Raw genomic sequence first — 27,203 nt, forward strand, 5'->3', positions numbered from 1 at the left:
CAGATTCTAAAAATGTCAGTCGTTCTTCGATTTTTCAAAAATAGCAGACCTACAAGCTCGTAGCGCGCCACTCGGTGGCGCGCTATGAGCTTGTAGATCTGCTATTTTTCAATAGCTAAAGCATAACATGATGCTAACACCAAAATGGGTTCCCGGTCAGAATGGGTTAATAAACAACATAATAATTCAAAAAGGACAAACGTGATACAGCCAGGGTTCTAATTCCGTATCCAACCTCCGTAGTGAACGACAAAGTAATATCTCTTTTCCTCTCAATCATGCGACCGCTTCCCTGCACACCAGAACAGACAGTAAAACACAAGATATCCCATAATACTCCTCGTCCCAGCCTCAGCCCGCCAACACAGTTAAAGGAACAATCCCCCTGTATATACCTTAGGGTTACAACATTAGTGGCCAGATTTGACTGCCATTGGGGTTTTTTTTATTTAAGTTTTTTTCATGTAAAATGAAAGCAGGGAATCGTATAGCTTCAAATTGACATATTGGTTGTTCAGTTTGACCCACCAGTTTTTGGAGATATGGCTTATAGAGTTATGTCAATGTCTTGCAGAAAACAGCGAGTTGAGAAAACAGGCTTTACTTGAAAGGTTCACTTCTGTGGTCTCTAACATTACAGCTACATGTTTAAGCATTTATTTCATATTTACATGTAGATTTCAGCTCTGATATTTATTTCTGAAATGCTCTATAGTATGTGAAGAGTCTGCCTGTGCTATTAAACTCATTTTGGATAAAATATAAATAAATTCAGTTTTTCTGCTCTGGTGAAAATCTGGAGGTTGCACGATGGCAGGCTCTCAGTCAAATCTGGTCACATTTATTATGGGTCCTCTTAGATTGTGTTTCCTACATTTGGTTTTTAATGACAAAACATTAAAATAAAAACATTTCCAAAAAAGCAAAACCTTTCATGAATTAATAACAAAATCCCATGATTTATTATTTCAATAATGTCTTGAAGAAATTAAAGAAAATAAGTGCAAATAGCAGATCTACAAGCTCACAACGTGTCGCTTCACCACACATTGTGAGCTTGCAGATCTGCTATTTGCACTAGTTTGTGGGTCTCGGACAAACTAATCTAATTTCTCTTTTAAGCTCACGGGCTAAAAGGTTCTGGAAGCATGCACTGTGTTTGCACTGCTAGCAGACAGTACAGCAACAAGACACGTTGCTGAGAGGGAAAACACTCTTGGTCACCTTACACAATTACTCACCTTACATGACTGTACCAAAGCAATAAGTCAGAGTGGAACAGTGCTTGCTATGCTTGTCTGTGTGTGCTACTTTTGATTGGCTTTGCACGTACAGTTAGTATATATGCAGCATGCGCACAAACAGGAATTGGCCATGTGTGACTGAGCAGACGGTGCCCAATCATGCCCTTTATGTTACGGCAAAATGCATGCATTCAGAATCAGAATCAGGTTTATTTGCCATTGTTCCAGGTACAGGTAAAGTACAGGCACAAGTACAACAAAATTGCACTACGAAAGTACAACGGAATTGCGATGTGCTGAGAGTGCACGGGCCGCAGCAACATGAGTCACGCCGCCACTAATTATCCCATTTAGGCCCGACGTCGAAATAAAAAAAACTTTCGCTCTGAAAGAATATAACCAAAATGGGTTATTGTGACACACGTGAGCCTTTGGTGCTTTTACTTAACACTGCCACACGACAACATATAAAATAGGACATTAATAAATACTAAAAACATTTAAAAGAAAAAAGAGGAAATATGGAGATACAAGGTTTCTGCCCGACAACAGCGGTGATGTATAGAGAAGACAGATGTTAAATAAGAGAGAGAGAGACACAGAGAGAGAGAGAGAGAGAGAGAGAGAGAGCCTATAGGGACATGCAGTCACTCAAGTATGGCGGGCAGAGAGAGAGGGGAAGCCCTGGTGGGATTGAAATCTCTCAATTGGACGCCACGCCAGCCGGCGCCGAAGCAGCTTCTAGCTGTTGTTGCTGCTCATCATTTCATCGGCGGCAGCCGGGCCCCGCCGCCCGTGAACGAGCAGCCAAGGGTGGGAGAGAGACTGTTGTTTACTCGCCTCTCTCTCCACTCACTGCCTTGCCCTTGCTTTAAGGACACAGCGTCTTTTTATCACCCATTGTACTTTGTGCTGGAGCATCTTTTTAGTCAACATGACTCTGCCTCTCTCTACTACGCCCTCTGACATGTGGTTCTCTTGTTATCCCCCCCCCCTCTTTACCACCCCCCCCGTCTCTCTCCCTGTACGTGTAAAACAAGGTCATTTCCCCAGACTGCCATGACGACGTGACTATGAAGAAGGACAACATATTCGTCCGCTCGTTCAAGGATGGAAAATTGTGAGTTTGTGGAAATATAGTTTGAAAATGCATCCGTGTTGCGCACGTACGCCATGCACGCACGCACACACACACACGCACGCACGCACGCACGCGCGCGCGCACGCACACGGACACACACACACTCGTAATAATCTGTGAATGGATTCCATAAAAGGGGACTTGCGAATGTTTAAGCTGTGTCTGATCTGCATATTGGGCAAAGAGTGACGCCTAATATGTCCTATGGATGAGATATTCTATTCTATCTACAGTCTAAATTCAAATTTAAGTGAAGGTTTTGAACAACCCATTGCACACATTACTTACATTACTGAACTCTTATCAACTTCCATCCCGGTTTTTTGGGGGGGGGGGGGGGAGGGGGTTGTTTTGTTTTTGCATTATTATGAAATTATCCAAACCTTGTCAGTCGGCTGCCTAGAAAGCTATAACTTTGAGTAGTTATGACTGTGATCTCACTGATGCCCGGAAGATGTAGTCTTGCAGGCCTCGTCTCTGAACCCATAAACTAACCTAGTTAGGCTACGCTAGCTACGAGTTAATCCAATCAGGACAGGATGTGTACGAGCCGAGGCTATTGGCTCAACATGGAGCCTTCTTTATTGGTTGTTTACTGACGACCAATCACCAGGCAGGCACATGGCCATACTAGAAAGCTTCACATTGATCTTTTTCTTTTCTTTTTTTTTACTACTTAACATAATTATCCCATTTTGACCTGAGATCAGATTCTAAAAATGTCTGTTTGAAAATGACAGTTTTCTGAAAAAGCTGTGTTTCTATGTCAGTCGTTCTTCGATTTTTTCAAAAATAGAAGATCTACAAGCTCATAGCGCGCCACCGAGTGGCGCGCTATGAGCTTGTAGATCTGCTATTTTTCAATAGCTAAAGCATAACATGATGCTATGTATGCCGGGTGGATTAATTCATGGGGAAAGGGAAGCCACTTTCTCCCAAATATAGGTAAGACATACATTATTGTTTATCACTGCTGCCGCTTCTGCCGCCGTGCAGAAATGGGCTGTTAAAATGTGTGTCATTGACCGTCTAGCCTCTGCTCTGTGACTTGCATAATACAACAGGCTCTTTAATTTACAATACAAGTAACTGTAAAATCCAACACGGACTGTTGGTGAAATAGAACACTGTGTTTGTAGTAGTATGTGTGTGTCGCCTGTAAAGTAAAACAGACAACAATGCTTTTCAATGTGTTTATTGACAGGATGGATATGAACATTATGGAGGCTCTTTAACGTAATGCTTCTCAAACATTTTCATGTCAAGGACCCCTTAAATGATCTATTTGTCTGTGGACCCCCGGCTGTGACAGCATAGACCCCACGAGAGAACATTTGTATTGCTACAATGTTTCAACACAATTTAAACTTTCATCATTATTTCAGATTGTTTTTCAAAGCATATTGAAAATAGTAGATGAAAAGCTGACAACGCTGAGAAGCTTGATGAAAGATAGAGATGAAGGTAAAATAGTTTCTGTAGATTCAGGTAGATCAGAGGACTGGCTAGCATATCGCTCTTATTATTTCATAAGTAAAGTTGATACCATAGGAAATGACATGCCTGCAAACAGTCATCTATCTGGATCAATTATAAAAAATGATATCATGCAGAACAAATTATAATGCAAATTTGAATTTTCATTCACTAATGTATCTGAAATTTGAAATCTATTGTCTGAATTGAAATCTGACAAACCTCATGATAATCTAGACAGGAGACTCTTAATTTAAAGATGTCAGCTGGAATGATAGCTCAGCCTATATAGACCAGAACACTGTATAAAGTAATGGTACCAGTACCAGACAGTGTTACATAGAATAGACCAGAACACTGTATAAAGTAATGGTACCAGTACCAGACAGTGTTACATAGAATAGACCAGAACACTGTATAAAGTAATGGTACCAGTAGCAGACAGTGTTACATAGAATAGACCAGAACACTGTATAAAGTAATGGTACCAGTAGCAGACAGTGTTACAGAGCATAGACCAGAACACCATTGAACACATTGTAGTTGTATGAGTCATCCCAGAGCCTGTGCCCTGCACGTATACGCATGTCAACAGTGTCTCCCTCCTCCAGCTCTACCATCATTCCACTAGATATCTGTTCATAACCTCCACTATTGTATCCAGAGTTAGATACGAGTATCTGATGCTCATTCTTATACATGGTGACACAGAAATAGTCTGATGACCACCTGTTAAGTGCAGCATATGTGAAGTAATAGAGTCCTCTGACCGGCGCAGAAAATACCCCTAAGAGAACACAGGATGAGAGAACATGTTACATTAATATAAATTAAAAATACAATTATAAAAATAAAAACCTTAATTTAAAAAGTCAGATCTACAAGTTGTGTGAGTTAAGAGGTTACTTTCCTCATCTCCTCTGGACTGTTGCTTTCAATGTGAAACACACAGTGCTGGAAAGTAACTAAGTACATTTACTTAGGTACTGTACTTAAGTAACATTTTGATATTTGTAGTTTACTTGAGTATTAACAATTTCCAATACTTTTACTTTTACTCGGATCCAAATATTGTACTTTTCTCCACTACATTTTTTTACAGCTTTAGTTATAGTTACTTTGTAGATTTAGATTATTACTACAAAACATACAGTAACCACTTCAGCCTTTAACGCATTTCAGCCATTTGAAAATAGCTGATCTACAAGCTCACAATCTGTCACGTCGACGCATTGTGAGCTATTTTAAAAAGATTTTTATACATTTGAAAGCATGAAATGGAACATTTCTACTTTTTACTTGTAGTACTTTAAGTACATGTGTGTACATAGATGGATTGTAGTTTAATCACCTGTAGATGGATTGTAGGCGTTGCCGATGTTAGTGAAGACTCTCTTGTAGATCAGAGTGGTGTCAGAACTATACGGTCCAAATTGTCCATTATTACCCAAACCAACAGAGAAGGCCACCTTCGTTTGGTCTGTCAACACAGGAGGAGCATTATCAAACACTTTAAATATTATAAAAGCATAATAGTATATTAAGCCAATACACCAATCTTGTTGTAAAGCTCCACAAGACAAAGTATAGGCTATTAAAACTAAACGGTCACTAACATAACTACTATATGGAATATTACTGTCTGTCAAATACAGAGACAGGATTTATTATCATTTATTGTTAATTACTTGAACCCTAGTAACTCTGTTCTGGAGCAGAAATAGCAGATTTCTCACAATGTGTTGAACTGGGCCATGTTCTGTTGTGCACTTGTAGATCTGCTATTTTCAGCAAAGATATATAGTGTAGAACAAAAACAGGGTCCTTGGGGATCCAGAAAACTGTAAACCTAAATATTTCATTCACCTTAATGGTCAGATCCTCACTGACATTTAATAGTGGAAGACGGTAAAGTCATTACTTTGGTTAATTGTAACATGTTGTGAGTGTGACAGTACCATCAATATTTACACATAATTACTTATTATTTAATTAATATCCACTTAAACCTGACGGGGTCCCCCAGGGCTGTATAGTAGGGCTGCTAGTATTTCACTCTGATTGCTCTCAGCGCTCATCAGAATGTGATTGGTTGTAAGACTAGCCCAGGCTCTATATGGGTCAGAATGTGATTGGTTGTAAGACTAGCCCAGGCTCTATATGGTCATTTGAAATGTTTTTACACATACCCTGAAGTGTGTCAGTTATCTGACCAAATTCTCTTCATCCTATAATACATTCTTGGCACTTTGGCTATACCAGTGTGTGCTATACCAGACCAGTGTGTGTTCTTTGGCTATACCAGTGTGTGCTATACCAGACCAGTGTGTGTTCTTTGGCTATACCAGTGTGTGCTATACCAGACCAGTGTGTGTTCTTTGGCTATACCAGTGTGTGCTATACCAGATCAGTGTGTGTTCTTTGGCTATACCAGTGTGTGCTATACCAGATCAGTGTGCGCGCCCACTTTTTCCTCTTTCAAAGACTACCTTTCTGATTATTCTGCCTTGGATCGGCAACACTACATTATAATATTCTATTTGGATTGGTGTGCGTAGCATCCTTTTGCACAGTATTTCCCTCTCCCATGGTTCCCAAACTGTGGTGTCTTCTAGGGGGTGCGTGACATGAAAAGGCTATATATGGCAGGTATATGCAGAATAGAGCCTATGCTGCATATATGCCATATTCAGGTTCATATATGTACATACTGTATATGTGGAAATATGTATGGGGGGGGGGGGGGCAGCTAGGTGGGGGGGGGGTCAGCTAGGTGGGGAGGTAACAGGGGCTGCATGGCCAAACAGGTTTGGGAACCTCTGCCCTCTACACCAAATCTCTTTGACAGATATAGCAGATCTACAAGCTCACAACATGTCACATTACGTTATGAGCTTGTAGATCTGCAAAAGAAAAAGCCAAATGTGTGCCAAAGAATAGTAGATAATAACATTTTATATGCATATTTGGGGAGTAATGTGCAGTAAATCCTTCATACATAATGAAGACTGAACATAATGTTTACTGAGCATATACTTATCATATTTTACATTAGTATATCATACTTATTGATATAGTATATGAACGTTTATTAGTGTGTGTCAATAAAAAAGTGGAAATATGAGTACCTTGTACTCAATTCCTATACTTTTGATATACATGTATACTTAATAATATGTTAGTATATATTATATTTATAAAACATACTTACTCTGCACTTGGCTTTCAGCAGCAGTCAGCCTGGTTTCTATGGTGGTCAGCTGAGCAAGATGAGCTGAAATCAGTACATTAGCATTAAGTCAGTCATACAGTAAATACTCATGCACTTTCACTGTTGAGTGAGTAAGCTTTCCATTATGGATTATATGGATCACCTGTACAGTAAGATACATGATCAAAAACAATTATCTATTCTCTGAGATCAATGAAAGTAATTAAAGGAGTAGTTCACCCAAAATGTTACTTAATTACACACCTCATGAAGCCTTGAATTCATGGAGATTTCTGAGGGGCCCTAGCCCCTCCTTTTCCCAACTTGATGATTTGATTGGCTGATCACCCCATAGTGATGATTTGATTGGCCGAGCAAAGTACATATTGAGGATAAAATGTTTCCGGCAGAAAAGTGAAGACGCCAAAAGTGAATGACATTTGTGATGATTTGATTGGCTGAGCACGGAATGTGTTTTTGTCGCATTCCAATAAGCATATAATGTGATGACCGGCTGAGTTGTGGTCAATTCAAGGCTTCGTGGGGAGTGGAACTGATAATAAGTTAGTTTTTGGGTGAACTACTATAATTGAATACTGGACTACTCACCCCGGTGCTTGCCCGTTTTTCCTCCCGGAATTTTCCCCAGTGAGGGGGATAACTTTGTAATATGCTATTGGCTGTTTGTATTCTTTTTGGAAAAATATAAAACGATACTGCTGTGGAAAGGCTATATTTTTTTACTTATATTGAACCTATAAACAATTTAGTATTATTTAGTATATGTAAGGTTTTGCCCCCTCAAATGGTACCTCGTCAGATAATCCCCACATATCTTACAACAACTTCTGTTAACAGACTTCACTGTAGTAGCTTTTCATAAATTATATTTGTACTTAGTTTATAGTTTATAGTTAGAGAAAGTCCAGCCGTCTGCTGTCCAGCCTCTCCCACCCCTCACTGGGGAAAATTTTGGGAGGAAAACAGAAACGGGGAGAGTAGTCTTGTTACCCTATAATTAACCCCCAAAGTGCCTTTTCAACACTACACATGTAGGGCCGATACTGAACATTCACTGAACACCATCTGGATCAAATTACCTTCACTTTCTTCCTTCAAGTCTTCAACCTGGACCTCACTGGTACCGAGTCTGGTTTGGAGGTCTGCAACATGGACCTCACTGGTGCTGAGTCTGGTTTGGAGGTCTGCAACATGGACCTCACTGGTACCGAGTCTGGTTTGGAGGTCTGCAACATGGGCCTGGAGGTCTTTCACGAGGCTCTCGCTAGCACTCAATTTGGCAGCCATTACTGAAAAATATCACAGAGCAGAATTATGTTAAACTATGAAACATTTTAAACACATTTCATCCTGTATACCTTTACAACCTCTTCCAGCTCCATTGTGACTAACCTTCCACCCTGTCTCTCAACTCTATCATCGCATCCCATATTTCATGTGTGAAGAGGGAACCTGGTTCGGCATCGCTCTGTCTCTCGCTGACCGGTCCGCTCTCCCCCGGAGCCCCAGCAGCCCCAGACAGACAGAACAGTAAAACAAGCAAAGCCACACAACCCTTCATCCTGAAGCAGAGTCACTATTTGATATCGTGCACCTGCTTCTTATATCCTCTCCCTGCTCGTCCACCAACAGTAGACACGTCACCGTGCCCAGTGGAAAGTTAGTGTACGGGACAGTAAATGGTGTCAAGGACCCACCTGAGAACTACAACATGTGCTTTGATAAGACATGAATTAATGTCCTCATTTTACCCGCAAGAGAGCGGCTGTGAAAATCTTTAATGTAATCAGCTGTTGTTATTTTTAAAGAGTAATAGCGTTGCGTCATGGTGTGATGTTCCCCATGAGTTTAAAATGTGCCTTGAGATATTATAGAACTGAAATGATCAATTAAAAATAGATAATTTCTCCACCAGACATAAAGCACAATGTCTCTGTCTAAAGGTGATTTATCCACCAGACCTGTCCTGTGTGTGTGTGTGTGTGTGTGTGTGTGTGTGTGTGTGTGTGTGTGTGTGTGTGTGTGTGTGTGTGTGTGTGTGTGTGTGTGTGTGTGTGTGTGTGTGTGTGTGTGTGTGTGTGTGTGTGTGTGTGTGTGTGTGTGTGTGTGTGTGTGTGTGTGTGTGTGTGTGTGTGTGTGTGTGTGTGTGTGTGTGTGTGTGTGTGTGCGCGTGTGTGTGAGTCAATCCCACTGAGGAGTTGGTTAGTCCGTATTCAGTTGCTCGGCCCTCAGGGCAACAGGAGGCTTTGATGGAATATCCTAAAAGAAGCCAAGAGAGACGTATTTTCTTCTGTTTGTTTGGGCACGGAATTGACATCATATACACGTTCATTTATTTATTTTCTACCGCCAGCCAGGCTTGGGCTTTACTGGTAAATCCACGCTGTATAGAGTTGCTTTACCCCACAGGTTCCCCTCGGCGAGGAAGGACACAGTCAGACAGTGTTATGTGTGTGTTTGGAAAAGAGAGGTTCAGTATTCGGGTTCCTGTTGTAAAGACTCACTAGGCTAGGTGGACCTCCTCTCAGCTGGGGGTGACTTTAACTCAAACTGCAGTCAATCCCAACACGGGAGTCTTGCTCTTGTGTCGATACAAACAGGCAGTGGTGGAAAAAGTGGCCAATTGTTTTACTTAAAGGACAACTTTCGTTTCTTTCAACCAATGTTCATGTTTTAGGTTGTTATTAGAGAAAAGTAAAAGATGAGTGTTATTTGCTGTTTTCTTTCGTTTTAGGGATTTTAGCTGTTTTTGACAGGGGGCGGGGGCATTCGAGCATGGGGCTAAATATGTATTTTTTACAAAATGGTATAGCGATTTTTCTTTTTATTATTTACTATAGTCCTAATAAACCCCAGGAAATTTTATCTGGCCACAAAAGATCACAGATCTACTGATTGTGTCAAACTGACATATTGAGCCTATGACACACATATGGCTTCCCCCCAGTAGGCTACCGTCACATTCAGTAGATCCTGGGATCTTTTGTGGCCAGATGTAATTTCTTGGGGTTTATTAGGACTATAGTAAATAATACAAAAATAAATCACTATAAAACTTTGTAAAAAAAAGAAATACATATTTAGCCGCATGCTCGAATGCCCCCGCCCCCCTGTCAAAAACAGCTAAAATCCCAAAAATGAAAGAAAGCAGCAAATGAAAAAAGATTAACACACATCTTTTACTTTCTCTAATAACAACCTAAAACATGAACCTCGGTTGAAAAAAAACTAAAGTTGTCCTTTTAAGTTAAAGTACCCAAAGTACCCATTCTTAACCCATCCCACACAGAATGTGTTAACCCATTCTGAACGGTATTGAAAAATAGCAGATCTACAAGCTCATAGCGCGCCACCGAGTGGCGCGCTAAGAGCTTGTAGGTCTGCTATTTTTGAAAAATCGAAGAACGACTGACATTTTTACAATCTGATCTCAGGTCAGAATGGGTTAATCAGACCAGTGTGTGTCCAGTGGAAACCTCGTATGAATCTGATCTCGGGTCAGAATGGGTTAAGTACTTGGGTCCGTTACTTGGTTTCTTTCCACCACTGCCCAACACTGCGTCTCAGAAGCTCACGCTCACTCGCTCAGCATGCAGCCAGCGCTGCCCCTCAGTCTGTTTACATTCCATTGATGACGAACCAGCCAGACCTTGTGTCTCGGGGTCTTGTAGCCGGCAGCATTCCTCGCTTAGACGGCGTGTTGTGTAACTTGTGTGTAACCCTACAGCGTGGCCCCTTAATCTACCCTCGGAGACGTCGCTAAAAGGCACATTAGCAGCGTTGCTTCCGAAGAGTGACTATAGTATACTGTCGGGAATAGTTTTGGGCTGACGGTGGAGTTGTGGCGGTGGTGGTGGTGGTGGTGGGACGATCAATTGGATTAGATAGATAAAGGAGGGTGATTATTTCCGAGGGAGGGACGGGGGACGGGGGGAAATGGAAGCTGTGTAATGAGGCCATGAGGTCGTAGCCGGGGTCGCGTCCTTATCAGCTGTCTTGGCTTTACATACAGATGCTCTCCTCAGTGGAGGAGGAAAAGTACTCCATGTTTATTACTTTACATACAGATGCTCTCCTCAGTGGAGGAGGAAAAAGTACTCCATGTTTATTACTTTACATACAGATGCTCTCCACAGTGGAGGAGGAAAAGTACTCAATGTTTATTACTTTACATACAGATGCTCTCCACTGTTAGAGGAGGAAAAAGTACTCCATGTTTATTACTTTACATACAGATGCTCTCCACTGTTAGTGGAGGAGGAAAAGTACTCCATGTTTATTACTTTACATACAGATGCTCTCCACTGTTAGTGGAGGAAAAGTACTCCATGTTTATTACTTTACATACAGATGCTCTCCACTGTGGAGGAGGAAAAGTACTCCATGTTTATTACTTTACATACAGATGCTCTCCACAGTGGAGGAGGAAAAGTACTCAATGTTTATTACTTTACATACAGATGCTCTCCACTGTTAGTGGAGGAGGAAAAGTACTCCATGTTTATTACTTTACATACAGATGCTCTCCACAGTGGAGGAGGAAAAGTACTCCATGTTTATTACTTTACTTACAGATGCTCTCCACTGTTAGTGGAGGAAAAGTACTCCATGTTTATTACTTTACTTACAGATGCTCTCCACTGTTAGTGGAGGAAAAGTACTCAATGTTTTTTACTTTACATACAGATGCTCTCCACTGTGGAGGAGGAAAAGTACTCCATGTTTATTACTTTACATACAGATGCTCTCCTCAGTGGAGGAGGAAAAGTACTCCATGTTTATTACTTTACATACAGATGCTCTCCTCAGTGGAGGAGGAAAAGTACTCCATGTTTATTACTTTACATACAGATGCTCTCCACAGTGGAGGAGGAAAAGTACTCCATGTTTATTACTTTACATACAGATGCTCTCCACTGTGGAGGAGGAAAAGTACTCCATGTTTATTACTTTACATACAGATGCTCTCCACAGTGGAGGAGGAAAAGTACTCCATGTTTATTACTTTACATACAGATGCTCTCCACTGTGGAGGAGGAAAAGTACTCCATGTTTATTACTTTACATACAGATGCTCTCCTCAGTGGAGGAGGAAAAGTACTCCATGTTTATTACTTTACATACAGATGCTCTCCACTGTGGAGGAGGAAAATGTTTTTTACTTATAATAAGTACGAATGCTGCAATATAGAACTATACTCCGTTACAAGTAAAAGTTACAGAATTCAAAATGTACATGATGTACCAAAAAGTAGAAAGTACACACGTTATGCAGAATGTCAAGTTTTCAAATGTATTAACGTCTTTTGAAAATAGCCGATCTCTACAAGCTCACAAACAGAATTACGGTCATCGGCGGGAACGTTTCATTTATCTTTTGGATCACGGGCTAAAAGGTGTGGGAGCCACCGGTGGTAATCTGGTATACAGTACAGTACTGTTAGCTGTGTGAGTACATCATTTAATCTGGTATACAGTAATCTGGTATACAGTAATCTGGTATACAGTACAGTACTGTTAGCTGTGTGAGTACATCATTTAATCTGGTATACAGTAATCTGGTATACAGTAATCTGGTATACAGTACAGTACTGTTAGCTGTGTGAGTACATCATTTAATCTGGTATACAGTAATCTGGTATACAGTAATCTGGTATACAGTACAGTACTGTTAGCTGTGTGAGTACATCATTTAATCTGGTATACAGTAATCTGGTATACAGTAATCTGGTATACAGTACACTGTTAGCTGTGTGAGTACATCATTTAATCTGGTATACAGTAATCTGGTATACAGTACACTGTTAGCTGTGTGAGTACATCATTTAATCTGGTATACAGTAATCTGGTATACAGTACACTGTTAGCTGTGTGAGTACATCATTTATTAATCAGGAATTCTTTCATGTGTTTCAGTCTCATGGTGCTGCGGAAGGACGTGCGGGAGATGAACAGCGACGCTCCACCAAAGGCTGACCCAGGGCTCAAACCAGGTGAGCAGAACTCTATAGTGGAAGTGTTAAAAAAATAAATTTTCTGTTAGGTGACTGGTGTAATGTCCTGCCGAGCAGCACTATCGCAGGGAAAGACATGCAGAACTCAAGGCGTTGGCACAATGTCGCCGGGCTGTCTGTCCTCCTCCTGCCACTCTGGAGTGTGATTTCCTCCAGCAGCTCCTAGCTTAACGCCAGATGCTTTTTAGGCTGCCCACACATTGTTTGCTCCATAGCCTCTTCTCATAATTACAGTTGGACAACAACAGCTCGACATAATCAGCCTCCTGGCATTCACAGGCAGTTGACTCTTCTGTCACGGTTTGTGACAGCTTCCGCTTTGTGTATAAGAAAATAAATACAGAGGGAGGGGGGGGGGGAAAGGCACACTCCTCTGCCATCATGGTGGTTAGACAAAGCCCACCTGTTTCAGCATGGCTGAATGCAGATGCTTCAGTCTGCCCCTGCGGGCATAAAGATGGCACCGCTTTATTTTCTCCCAGACCTGGCGAGCATATTCTCCCCGCCATGCAGGCAGGCTGATGCGCAGCTGTTTTGTCAGAATGTCTCGGTTATTATTTTGTTTGTTTCTGGTTTATATGGTCCCCGGGTTTCCCTCGAGACTTTAATGTCTTTCGTTTTGTTGTGGGTTTTCTGGTTTATATGGTCCCCGGGTTTCCCTCGAGACTTTAATGTCTTTCGTTTTGTTGTGGGTTTTCTGGTTTATATGGTCCCCGGGTTTCCCTCGAGACTTTAATGTCTTTCGTTTTGTTGTGGGTTTTCTGGTTTATATGGTCCCCGGGTTTCCCTCGAGACTTTAATGTCTTTCGTTTTGTTGTGGGTTTTGTTGTTTATATGGTCCAGTTTTTCCTCGAGGCGCTCGTTGTGTGTTTCCATGGGGACTAGTTTGTGCACCGTGTTGTCGGTGTGGTATGTTGGCACTGCCGCAAATATGGGCCACTTCTTTGACCCCTTTAAACCTGGCAAGCTATTGGGCATGGAACATGTTTTTAATTTGTGGAACATGTTTTAAATTTGTTGTTACCTCGGTAAAGCCCCCCCATGTAAAGCGTCTTTGGGTACTCAGAAAAGCGCTATATAAGTTTGAGATATTATTATTATTATTAGCATGTCGGATCTGCGTGTGCATCCCATGCCAGCCACTCGTCTGAGAAAACACTTCAAAAAAACGTGTTGAGCAGAGCAGTGCTTTCCGCTGATATTTCCATTGTCTCTAGTGTATAGTATAGTGGCGTGCTGGCAGCCAGTGTCACTATGATCTAATCCACTTAGCACGGTGACTTTCCGAATCAGTGTCTCACCCATCACTGGATCTGTAGCCTGGCCCTGGGGTCCACCTATGCTTTCTATGGCATATAGGCAGCTCCCGGCAGGATCCCCCGGGAGAATCTAGACGCAGCTGTGTGACATGGGACTAATTAATTAGAGCGACAGAGAGAGAGAGAGAGAGAGAGAGAGAGAGGAGTGTGTGTGTGTGTGTGTGTGTGTGTGTGTGTGTGTGTGTGTGTGTGTGTGTGTGTGTGGGTGTGTGCGTGTGTCAATTTAACAAAGGTGCAGACGATCAGAAATCAGCACAGAGTAATCAACGTTTGCACTACTCTATAGAGCGACGCAGTCCCTCCCCCTTTCAGAACAACGAACGGCCCAGGAAATGAAAACGCAATGCATTTCCCCATAGGCAGTTCTTATTTAATTTATTTAAAGACCTTTTAAGCGTCGTACAAAGCCAACTCTTGTCGTGACAAATCATGACAACACACACAATATTTCGGGCCAAACAAATAATTAGAAAGTAGAACAAAACGGCAGGTTACAACACTTTCTTTAACATTGTTTTTCTTCTTTGTAATTATTTGTTTGGTCCAAAATATTGTGTGTGTTGTCATGATTTGTCACGACAAGAGTTGGCTTCGTACGACGCTTAAAAGGTCTTTAAATTAAATATAAACTGCCTGTTGCATTGCGTTTTCATTTCCTGGGCCGTTCGTTGTTCTGAAAGGGGGAGGGACTGCGCCGCTCTATACCGAATTGAAGTGGACTCGGCCCGAGACTCCCTGGAAATAAAAACGTCTGGGTTTTTCGAGGCTACTGGATCTGTGGTCATTATAGCTGTTGAAAACGGCAAAAAGAATTGTTTGTTTGCTTGCTTGCTTTGCTCAGCTTAGTTCTCTTGCATCATCGTTCCATCATGAGCCCACAGACCGTAGGAGAGGACTTTGAACTTTGAACATTGCACAGTCTGAGTCAGTGACATGCGTGTGGAATGAGTGTGAGTCCAGCTCACACTCACAGTTACAAATGGATACATTCACTCAGGATTTTTACTATGTTTGTTCCGGGCAGACATTTGGGTCCATTTGGGTCCACAGAATGTGCAGAATGTTGTGTACACTATAGGGCCTACCCATCATACACCCAGCAGTCTTTATTAATTTACGCACACACACGCGCACACACACACACACACACACACACACACACACACACACACACACACACACACACACACACACACACACACACACACACACACAAAGCTGAATACGGCATAAACAAAATGATGTAGACGCAGGAAGTGAAACACGTATTGTACATCCAAAGCTCCGTATGGCAGTGTGTTGTTTATCAGGGGAATATTGACTCTGCTGGCTTGTCTGTTTCTCTCCTAGTATATACACAAGCTATTGGACTGTCAATCAGTTTCTCTTTCACCTCGGGCAGTAAACCCATTCACAAATAAAAAACTGTGCCACAGCCTTCTATTTTATTTAGTTTATTTTTTATTTGTACCACCTGGGGTTTCTTCCCTATATTTCATAGTACACATTGTTAGCATGATATATACAAGATACAAGTAGCACATGTATGGCCTACTTAGTTGGCACCTCGACAGAGTGCATTTCTAGTTAATTCTGTTGTGTTAATAATATACCCTCTTATTTGGTGCTGAGATTTTTTTTCCCGATCCCATGGCCTGTGTGAGATGCAAAAGAAACGTTATTACTGTAGAGCAGGGGTAGGCAACCTTTGGCACTGGTGCCAACCTTGGCACAAAGGAGGGTGATCACTGGCACACTGGCATAAAAAAAAAAAACAATTACCGGTAAATAAACAATTAAAAAAATGTAGTCAAATAAATGAATTCACTCATATTTGTATGTAAATTACATCCTGCACATCATTCTACATTCATTAAAACTCTGAACTCTGACTGGGGGAGGGAGATAGGAGGCCTATGCTCCGAGTCTAATGATCATAACAATGTGAAAGAATATTTAACAAGGGAAAAGGTTATATTCGTGGACAATCAAAACATGTTGAAATTGTGGTGTGGTGGCATTAAAGTGACACACTGACTATCCAGAAACTAAAAACATGGCACTTTGTTTCAAAAAGGTTGCAGACCCCTGCTGTAGAGGTTACCATTCCAGCATTCAGTTGTAAATAAGAAGTTATGGCATGCATCTCCATGTATTCAGAGCAGTGGCTTTCATCACTTTGTAATGTCAAGGACCACCAAATGAATATGCTTTTGGCCGCGAGACCCCCATCTTAAGATGTTTTGTGCCAGGGAACCCGATAAGAGAAGAATTGTGCTTGTGTTTACCCCGGAACAACATTCCCAGGATCCATAGCTTGTTTTATTCTTCTTCAGAAAACTGTTGAAGCCTGGCTGGGCCATGTGCATAAACTGACCATGAGTGGCCTAAGAATAGCTGGCATGACAAAGAGCAAAGCCAAACAACTTGCCAAATGCTGCTCTGTTTGGGCTGTTATAGGCAGTTTGTCTGTGTGGAGGAGGAGGAGGAGGTGCCATGTGTATCCTTAAGTGACCATGAACTGTCTGTCAACCCTGTTATATTTGTTTCCTTGTAAAAATGTATTGTAATTTGTGGATTCAAATAAAGAACTAAAATGTGTGTGTTGTTTTTCTCAGCGCTGGACGCAGCACTGGCGTTCCAACGCCACTCGGCGGTGCCTCCATCCTGGAGGACGGAGGTGAAGGAGGAGAGCTCCAGCAGTGATGAAGACGATGACGAGGAAGAGGAGGGGCCAGAGGAAGACGCCAGCAGTACAGAGGAGGAGGTAACTGACGCTCACGCAACACAGCACTGGTTCCCAAAGCACTGGGTCTGCGCGACCCATTTGGGTCGGTGCCTTTATTTTTTGTTTCATACATTTAAAAAAAACAAAAAACAATTCCAAAAAAGCTAATATTTTCATGATTTTAAAAACAAAATGCAATGATTTTTTTTCCCCAGTAATTTAATTTAAAAAAATCGAAGAGAAATCTAAGAAATTCCATAAATTAGAAAACAAATGTTTAAGAGAATATTGAAAATAGTCGAGGTCACAACGCAGCGACTCGTTGAGTGCTTGTAGATCTGCTATTTTCACTAGTTTGGGTCCCGAGGAGACATAACATTTTGGGTCACGGTTTGGGAACCACTGATTAGATCAGGGGTCTGCAACCTTTTTTAAATGAAGTGCCATGTTTTTGTTTTCTAGATCGTCATTGTGCCATATCAACATTAATTTATTTTAATGACACCACATGAAAAATTTATATTTTGCTTGTCCACAAATATAAAGTTTTTCCTTCTTTTTAAATATTTATTTCACATTGTTATAATGATCATTAGTCAGGGCAATAACAGAGTTCAGTTTTAATGAATGTAGAATGCAGGATGTAATTTACACACAAATGTGAGGGACTTCATTTATTTGACTGCATTTATTTTTATTTAAAACCAAAGATACTCTCTCACACACTTGCCAGTGTGCCAGTGAACACCCTCCTTTGTGCCAATGTTGGCACTGGTGCCTAAGGTTGCCTACCCCTGGATTAGATGATTATGTGCAACATTGTTTTCTCACTCAACAGTAAACAAACCAACATACAGTACAAGTGTATTCATACAGACAGAGTACCGGTAACTGCACATTTCTAAAGTTATACAATTTAATGACTTTAAGACCTTTTCGATACACAATTGGCCCAAATTCTCATCAGATATAACGTACGAAAGAGGCAAACATTGTGAAAATAGTCAAAAAATAGTCTTCTCCTTTGGCAGTCGAACCTAACTTTTCCCTTTCCTATCCACACTTTTCCTGGGCTGTGTGTGCTCCAGTTCCTGTTGATTTCATTGGATATCATTGGTCATCTGACCAGTTTCATTGGCTTCCATTGGATCAAATCGACAGGAACTGGAGCACACACAGCCCAGGAAAAGTGTGGATAGAGGGTATGCGCGTGACATCATCATCAAACCTGTGTCAAAAAAACTTCTTTCTGGCCTTGACAGCCCATACATCCACACAGAAAAGTCCTATCTGATTGCATTAAACAACGTTAAACAATGTTAAACTCACTTTGCATGTTGCTTTGCCACTCGATGTGCCACTCACTTTAAGCATGCGCATACCCTCTATTTCCCATCTGTAGGATGAAATTGAGCCATTTCCAGAGGAAAGGGAGAACTTCCTACAACAGCTCTACAAGTTCATGGAGGACAGAGGTAAGATCATTAACGGAGCTTTTCTGGTCAGTGATATTATTTCTATTTGTACAGGAGGACAAGGCCATAATTAAGTATATAGAAACTGAAAATTGCATTTTTAGTGGAAATGTACGGAATGAGGTTTGACTACATAACTGGTTTTCAGCAGTTATCTGTCATTCATGATGACTGGACTGGACGCCAGGCCCAGGAAATTATTCCCAAGGCATTTTTCCCCCGTAGACATTTCCAAAAAGTAATTATTTAAAGACCTTACAAAGCCAACTTTGAGTTGTGACAAATCATGACAACAAACACAAATATTTTGGACCAAACAAATAATTACAGAAGAAGAAGAAGAAAAACAACCAAAAAAGTGTTGTTTAACATGCTTTTTTTTCCTTCTTTCTTTCTAATTATTTGTTCGGCCCAATTTGTTTTGTTTGTTGTCACAACTCGAGTTGGCTTTGTACGAGGCTTAAAAAGGTCTTTAAATAAATACTTTTTGAAATGTCTGTGAGGAAAATTAACGGGGAATCATTTCCTGGGCCCCTGGTAGGGGACGGGACGGGACTGCGACTGCGCTCTATAGTATGTGGTGATGATTAGGCCCTCTGTATGTCTGACGGGCTCATAGTGGATCGCAAGGTGACGCTTTCTGAGCTTGTAGATTTGGACTAAGCTCCTCAGTGTAGCCCGGCCCTAAGAATCCCACAGAAATTAAAAGAAAGGTGGTAATAGGGCGGCGGTGGCTCAGGGGGTAGAGTGGCTGGATGGGAACCGCAAGTTGCCAGTTCGAACCCGGGCTCCCCCAGAGTTAGTGTCGAAGTGTCCTTGAGCAAGACACTGAACCCCTAATTGCTCCTGATGTGTTGGTTGGTGCCTTGCATGGGTTTCCGCCGCCATCGGTGTATGAATGTGTGTGTGAATGTGTGAAATGTAATGCACAATCTATGTAAAGCGCCTTGGATAAAGGCGCTATATAAATGCACCATATTTACCATTTAATTTAAAGTAAAATGAAAAACGAGAGAAAAAATTTAAGAAACTTTGAAAACTTGTGTCTTATCTCTATAGAGCGCCCCCTTTCATGACGACGCTAGGCCCAGGAAATAGTTCCCAATGCATTCTTCCCATAGACATTTCAAAACGTATTTATTTTAAGACCTTATAAGCCCTTATAAGCCCTATAAGACCTTACAAAGCCAACTCTTGTCGTGACAAATCATGACAACAAAAACAATATTTTGGACCAAACGAATATAAAAAACCTGCCGTTTTCTTCTTCTTTCTAATTATTTGTTCAGCCCGACATTTTTTTGTTTGTTGTCATGATTTGTCACGACAAGAGTTGGCTTTGTCCGCCATGGCGTAAACATCTTTAAATAAATACTTTCTGAAAAGTCTATGAGGAAAATGAACGGGGATTTATTTTCCGGGTCTCTCGAGGGAGGGCGGGGCGGGACTGCGACGCTCTATTGAGATGAATGATGAGATTGACTGATCCACATACAGAAAGTATCTAAACTCTATTGATGATAATAACCCCTCCTTGGTGCTGTTCTCTCTCTCCTGTAGGAACTCCCATCAACAAGCGACCTGTGCTGGGCTACAGGAACCTCAATCTCTTTAAGCTCTACAGGCTGGTGCACAAACTGGGAGGCTTCCACAATGTAAGTACAGTACTGGCATCTTAACCCTGCCTCGTTTGATTGATATCGGTCGCCACTTTCCAGCTTTTTAACACTCTTCGTCTCTGAAACTCTTTTTTGTGTGTGTGTGTGTGTGTGTGTGTGTGTGTGTGTGTGTGTGTGTGTGTGTGTGTGTGTGTGTGTGTGTGTGTGTGTGTGTGTGTGTGTGCGTGTGCGCGCGTCTCCTTTTGTCCGAGCAGATCGAGAGCGGTTCCGTGTGGAAGCAGGTCTATCAGGACCTGGGGATCCCGGTGCTCAACTCCGCCGCCGGCTACAATGTCAAATGTGCTTACCGCAAGTAAGTGCAGTACACACACACACACACACACACACTCACACACTCACACACACTTTATCCCTGCATGTCTCCCTGTGGCAGTGGAACACGGTCGGACAGACACAGCTTCTGTTCTCTCCTCCTCCTCCTTGCCGCTCGCCAATATTTCACCCACCAAGGACAGACACAGTGCAGCTTAACCTGCATTCTCTACCCGTGGTGTGAAACCCTTCAAGGTTTTTCTCTGCACTGTAGTTGCACTTCCCCTCTCCTTGCATATACAGTTCTATGATTTAAATTGACTCAACCTTAAGAGCCCTGCAGGGACAGCAAAGCAGATAACTCAAGTGTTTCTTATTCGCAGACTGGGAACACTTCAAAATAATTTGACTAACACTCAGGGTTTTTCCGTGATTTATGTATGGAAATATAATATGCATCCTGGTCCCAGGTTTGATTCCAGGTCCCAGCCATGTGTCAAAGTGTCCCTGAGCAAGGCACTTAACCCCTAACTGCTTCCTGAGTGCCAAATGAATGGCTGCTCACGGCTCCTAGTAGTTATAGGATGCGTGAATGCAGACTACAAATTTAACGTACTGTGTGCAAACATACAGTGACAAAAAAAGGAGTCAGAACAGAATTATTATTATTTTATTAAGAGTAAAAAACGAGGCCCATGCTGGCGTATTGACTGGGAACGGGCGTGTGCTCTTTTGCAAACTTTGCAAAGGTAATATAAAAGATAGAAGTCTGCACACTGTAACTTTGTAACACTCCCAGTCAAGGCTTTATAATAGATTAACGTTTCGACAGACTCTTCATCAGAATGAGGCTCAGATACTGTAGGACAAACAACCATAGCAACCATTTCAGACTAGACACCCAATCAGTGCTGGGTTGCAGTGACTGTGTCAATGTGCTGAGAGTTGCCTGTCGTCTGTTCTTTCTCAAAAGGTACCTGAACGGATTCGAGGACTACTGCACCTCCACAGCCATCACCTTCCGCATGGACCTGCCGTTGAAACAGGGGCCCAAAGGGGAGGCCAAGCCTGACGGCGGGGAGGCCGGGCCGTGTGCGGCCGCTGCCTCTGCGCTCTCCTCCTCCTGCGCCGGAGAAGAGAGGAAGCCGGTCCACCCCGAGGACAAGCCCAGCGGCGTTCAGCCTGCAGTCTGCAAGGTGCATATGCTCCCCTCCTCCACTGACCGCATGTCTCTGAGGCGCTACAGATTCGTCTCACTATAGAACCTGACCGGTGCCACATTTTTTGTTTTAGTTTGATGCCAATCCCGATTTTAGAGAGTCACCCCTACCCAGACCACAGATTACTGATATGGTTTGATCGACTTTGTCAAAGTTAAAGTATCTATTTGAGAACATTTAAGTTGACTAATAGGCAAAAATGACATTAACCAAATTAGGCAAGCTAGGCTGAAGGCGGTTAAAAATTAGGGCACATCGGTTGCATAATTGCCAATAACAGTGTCATCCAAATAGTCTCAATAATGGCCGATGTATCGGCCCGACCGATATATCGACTCTGACGTAAAAAAGCTTTTTTTATTTACTTCCCTTTTTGTCATATGCACAACACGACACATCCCTCGTTTATTATAAGACATAATTCTTCTGCTCCGACGATGAAAAAAAATAATCATGAAAGAATCTCTCTCTCTCTCTCCCACAGGAGGAGAAAACTGAATCAGGCCGGAGCAAAATGGAGGCCGAGACGTCTGCGCCAGAGGGAAAAGACTTGGGGAACAACACGGAGGAGGAAGACGAGGGCTCCTCCTCCTCCCGCAAGGGAGACGCCGACGAGGGCCCGTCGGCGCCGGGGCCGGGGGCGGGCCACCACCTCGGAGCCCAAGACTTCAAACAGGAGCCCCAGGACGAGGTGGAGGGCAAGGACAACTCTGGGTAGGTGGTCCGGAGTGGTGGTAACCCCCCCCTCACACACACACACACACACACACCTCTAGGATGGGGTAGTGACGTGCGTGTGCATGCGTGCGCACACACACACACACACACACACACACACACACTTAGGTCCCAGGTCTCGCCTCAGCTCACAGGGTATATATAATTGAATCATAATGCAGTAGTGTCATACAATCTGGCATCAATGTACGGTAGTTGGAAGTGTCATGAGGATGTTTTCCTCAGTTGTACATGTCAACCCTGACAAAAGCATATATATATACACACACACACACACACACACACACACACACACACACACACACACGAAGTATATATATTATGCTATTCAATATAACTTTGTGCCAATGCAGATATTACTTGCACGCTCTGCTTGCGCAAGTAACTAGAAATCGAGCTGCCAACTTGTGCACAAGCAGAGCGTGCAAGTAGTACTGCCCCCCTCTTAGTTACGTCAACATCAACAACCAATAAGGGACCACGTACGGGGGACACACCTATACATACCCACTAACATTGAAACGTATCTTAATTACGTCGCCATCAACAGCCAATTAGGGACCAGGCCTCATACCATACATGCCATACATACATACACAGCCGACCACAGTACTGTAGTACATCTATAAGTGATACCCTGTCAGCTGGAGAGATATAAATATGATAGAGGTTGACTTGACACTGTTCCTCTTCCTACATGCTCTTAACCAACATCTTAACCACTTTAGACAGAGGAGCAGGGATCCCCCCCCCCCCTTCACACACACACACACACACACACACACACACACACACACACACACACACACACACACACACTTTCTCTCCCTCCCTCTCTCTCTCTCTCTCTCTCTCTCTCTCCTACTGCCTGCTGCTGTGCCACTATTGTTCTCCATGGCTTGGTTTGCACCACCAGCCTGCGGAGGCAACTGGAAGCTGCCAGTCCACTTTGTCTCTATGCTTTGCTCCGCTGCATGTCTGTCTGTCTCTCCCCATCATTCTGTCTGTCTCTAGAACCCCTCTCTGCCTCTCCCCATCATTCTGTCTGTCTCTAGAACCCCTCTCTGTCTCTCCCCATCCATATCTGTCTGTCTCTAGAACCCCTCTCTGTCTCTCCCCATCATTCTGTCTGTCTCTAGTCCCCTCTCTGTCTCTCCCCATCATTCTGTCTGTCTCTAGAACCCCTCTCTGTCTCTCCCCATCATTCTGTCTGTCTCTAGAACCTCTCTCTGTCTCTCCCCATCATTCTGTCTGTCTCTAGAACCCCTCTCTGTCTCTCCCCATCATTCTGTCTGTCTCTAGAACCCCTCTCTGTCTCTCCCCATCATTCTGTCTGTCTCTAGAACCCCTCTCTGTCTCTCCCCATCATTCTGTCTGTCTCTAGAACCCCTCTCTGTCTCTCCCCATCATTCTGTCTGTCTCTAGAACCCCTCTCTGTCTCTCCCCATCATTCTGTCTGTCTCTAGTTCCCTCTCTGGCTCTCCCCATCATTCTGTCTGTCTAGAACCCCTCTCTGTCTCTCCCCATCATTCTGTCTGTCTCTAGAACCCCTCTCTGGCTCTCCCCATCATTCTGTCTGTCTAGAACCCCTCTCTGGCTCTCCCCATCATTCTGTCTGTCTCTAGAACCTCTCTCTGTCTGTCTCTAGAACCCCTCTCCGTCTCTCCCCATCGTTCTGTCTGTCTCTAGAACCTCTCTCTGTCTGTCTCTAGAACCCCTCTCTGGCTCTCCCCATCATTCTGTCTGTCTCTAGAACCCCTCTCTGTCTCTCCCCATCATTCTGTCTGTCTCTAGAACCCCTCTCTGTCTCTCCCCATCGTTCTGTCTGTCTCTAGAACCCCTCTCTGTCTCTCCCCATCGTTCTGTCTGTCTCTAGAACCCCTCTCTGTCTCTCCCCATCATTCTGTCTGTCTCTAGAACCCCTCTCTGTCTCTCCCCATCATTCTGTCTGTCTCTAGAACCCCTCTCTGTCTCTCCCCATCATTCTGTCTGTCTCTAGTCCCCTCTCTGTCTCTCCCCATCGTTCTGTCTGTCTCTAGAACCCCTCTCTGGCTCTCCCCATCATTCTGTCTGTCTCTAGAACCCCTCTCTGTCTCTCCCCATCGTTCTGTCTGTCTCTAGAACCCCTCTCTGGCTCTCCCCATCGTTCTGTCTATGTTGGTCTTATCAACGTTTCATTCTCCGTTTCATTCCCTCTCGATCACTTACTGTCTATTTCCACTCACGCACTTGTCACTCTCCCCCTCTTTGTCTCTCCCTCGCTCTCTCTCTCTCTCTCTCTCCCTAACTCTGGCTAGCAGTTCTTGGCTCACTTAGACAGCTTAGCCCCCCCCCCCACACACACACACACACACACACACACACATACACATGCCGCAGAGTCCTCTGTGAGAACATAAATGGCAGTGCGCTTTCTTCTATTTCCTGCTGCACAGATCTTTACCAAAGCTCTCTCTCTCTCTCTCTCTCTCTTTCTGCATCGGCTCACTCTTCTGTGTTCTGTCATTTTGTGGCTTCCTGATTGTTCAGCTTTTATTCCAGTGTTTCCATGTCAGTAGGTGTCAGTAGGTGTCAGTGTTCCATGTCAGTAGGTGTCGCCGCTGGTGCATTAATAATAACCTGAAGATGGTAGATTACAGGCAGCATCCATTCCAGTTGAGTTGAACAAAAACAGTGCCGTTATCCTGCAGTGGTGGAAAAAAAAGGATTAACTTTTTCTTAACCCATTCTGACCTGAGATCAGATTCATACAAGGTTTCCACTGGGACACACACTGGTCTGATTAACCCATTCTGACCTGAGATCAGATTCTAAAAATGTCAGTCGTTCTTTCGATTTTTTCAAAAATAGCAGACCTACAAGCTCGTAGCGCGCCACTCGGTGGCGCGCTACGAGCTTGTAGATCTGCTATTTTTCAATAGCTAAAGCATAACATGGGTTCCCGTTCAGAATGGGTTAAAAGATGACGTGCCTTGATTTCTTCCAATGTGTTTAAGAGGTGACAGTACTTCTGTACTTCATTAGACCCCCTTGGTGTGGTTGTTGTGTACAATGATGTCTTCCCTTTGTATGTACAGTAGGGTTTCTTCCTGGAAGCGGAAACCTTTGACAGTCAAACGTGCCGATGAAAAAAATAACTGTGATATAGTGACATCACACTATCAGCCCCTCCCCCTTTATCATACAACAACAGCTGTGGGTGTGGCTTCAGTTCAGGTGGTGGATCACCACCCATCACCAGGAAAACCAGGCATACTTAATGAACTGGTGGGCGTGCACACATAGAAACAACATTTTAACAAATACTGTACACTTTTTTTGAAAAAAATTCTTCCTCCTTATATAACAAAAAAAACAATCATGGCACTCCATCTTTAAGTAAAAGTATGAATACTGCAATATAGAAATAGAAAAGTCCAGAACTTCAAAATGTACTTGAGTAAACGTACAAAAGTACTAGTGGTATCAAAATACTCATAATGCAGAATGTCTCATTTCAAGTTTTCAAATGTATAATAATATTTTGAAAATAGCAGATCTATACAAGCTCACTTGTAAGATCAGATATTTTCAAATGACCGAAATGTGAATACAAGTGGTTAGTGTATGTTCTATGTAATAATAATCAAAATCTACAATGTAACTATAGTAACTAAAGCTGTCGAGTAAATAATAATTGTAGTGGGAGTAAAAGTGAAATATTTGCCTCTGAAATGTAGTGGAGTAAAAGTACTGACATTTTACACACTCGAGTAAAGAACAAATACCTAAAAATTGTAAAATAGTACTTCGTTACTTTCCACCACTGTCATCCTGCAGCTTGGATAAATTGTTGCTCTGGTTTGATTTGTCGCTTGGCCTCAACAATCACACGCTTTCCTCCATTCTGTTCTCTGCTGACGGTCTAGATCCTGGTCCAGTATTAGATGTCGTCTGATCTCTTCAGACTTCAGTACTTCTGCTGAGAAGTAGGCAAAGCCTTGAACATTTCAGTTGAAGCAGCTTGGGAGTGTTTAAGAAGTGTGTTTTGTAGTTGTACTGCATTCAAGGAAACAGACTGAGTGCTTTTTTTATCACAGGCTTGGTAAATCCATTATCAATGCCACTACCATGAGCTGTGACTAGTAAGTAGTGTGCCACAGTTGGCTTTAATCAGAGAAAGACTCGCCACTGAGTCCTCTACACGGGCACTTTGTTGTGTCTGATTGAAAGGGTGCCACCAGTGAAATGGTTCATCTACTCACAACAACGTGTGCTGTTCCTCACCATCACAGAGGCATTTCATTTTCATCACGGGGTGAAGAGTATAGCATGTTTTCCAAGTCAGCGTTGTGTTTGAAAGAGCTGCTGAATCACATCTGATGTCTGTTTGTTGTCAGACGAACCTGTATGTATAGTCTCCGAGAGGTTGCTTTGAGACGGAACTACAGTATGGAGCAGTGCATTCAGTGGAACTATGGAGCAGTGCATTGAGGCTCCTGGCTAGGCTAGGAACTATGGAACAGTACATTGTGGCTCCTGGCTAGGCTAGGAACTATGGAGCAGTGCATTGAGGCTCCTGGCTAGGCTAGGAACTATGGAGCAGTGCATTGAGGCTCCTGGCTAGGCTAGGAACTATGGAGCAGTGCATTGTGGCTCCTGGCTAGGCTAGGAACTATGGAGCAGTGCATTGTGGCTCCTGGCTA

General features: G+C 42.8%; 1 protein-coding gene across 3 annotated transcripts in view; it reads left to right on the forward strand.

The window, feature by feature from the left end:
• The window catches only part of arid4b (AT-rich interaction domain 4B), an 83,263-nt gene that overhangs the window by 44,485 nt on the left and 11,575 nt on the right, over positions 1-27,203 (forward strand). For all 3 annotated transcript variants that reach the window (XM_080782612.1, XM_080782613.1, XM_080782614.1), the window contains exons 9-16: positions 2,285-2,364; positions 13,010-13,086; positions 17,045-17,193; positions 18,557-18,629; positions 20,190-20,284; positions 20,503-20,600; positions 21,534-21,756; positions 22,265-22,494. In XM_080782612.1, coding sequence (XP_080638738.1) covers positions 2,285-2,364; positions 13,010-13,086; positions 17,045-17,193; positions 18,557-18,629; positions 20,190-20,284; positions 20,503-20,600; positions 21,534-21,756; positions 22,265-22,494 — 1,025 coding nt within the window. The remainder of the gene's footprint in view (positions 1-2,284; positions 2,365-13,009; positions 13,087-17,044; positions 17,194-18,556; positions 18,630-20,189; positions 20,285-20,502; positions 20,601-21,533; positions 21,757-22,264; positions 22,495-27,203) is intronic.

This window comes from Protomyctophum bolini (genome assembly GCF_963924005.1).
Source record: "Protomyctophum bolini genome assembly, chromosome: 14".
Classification (NCBI taxonomy): domain Eukaryota; kingdom Metazoa; phylum Chordata; class Actinopteri; order Myctophiformes; family Myctophidae; genus Protomyctophum; species Protomyctophum bolini.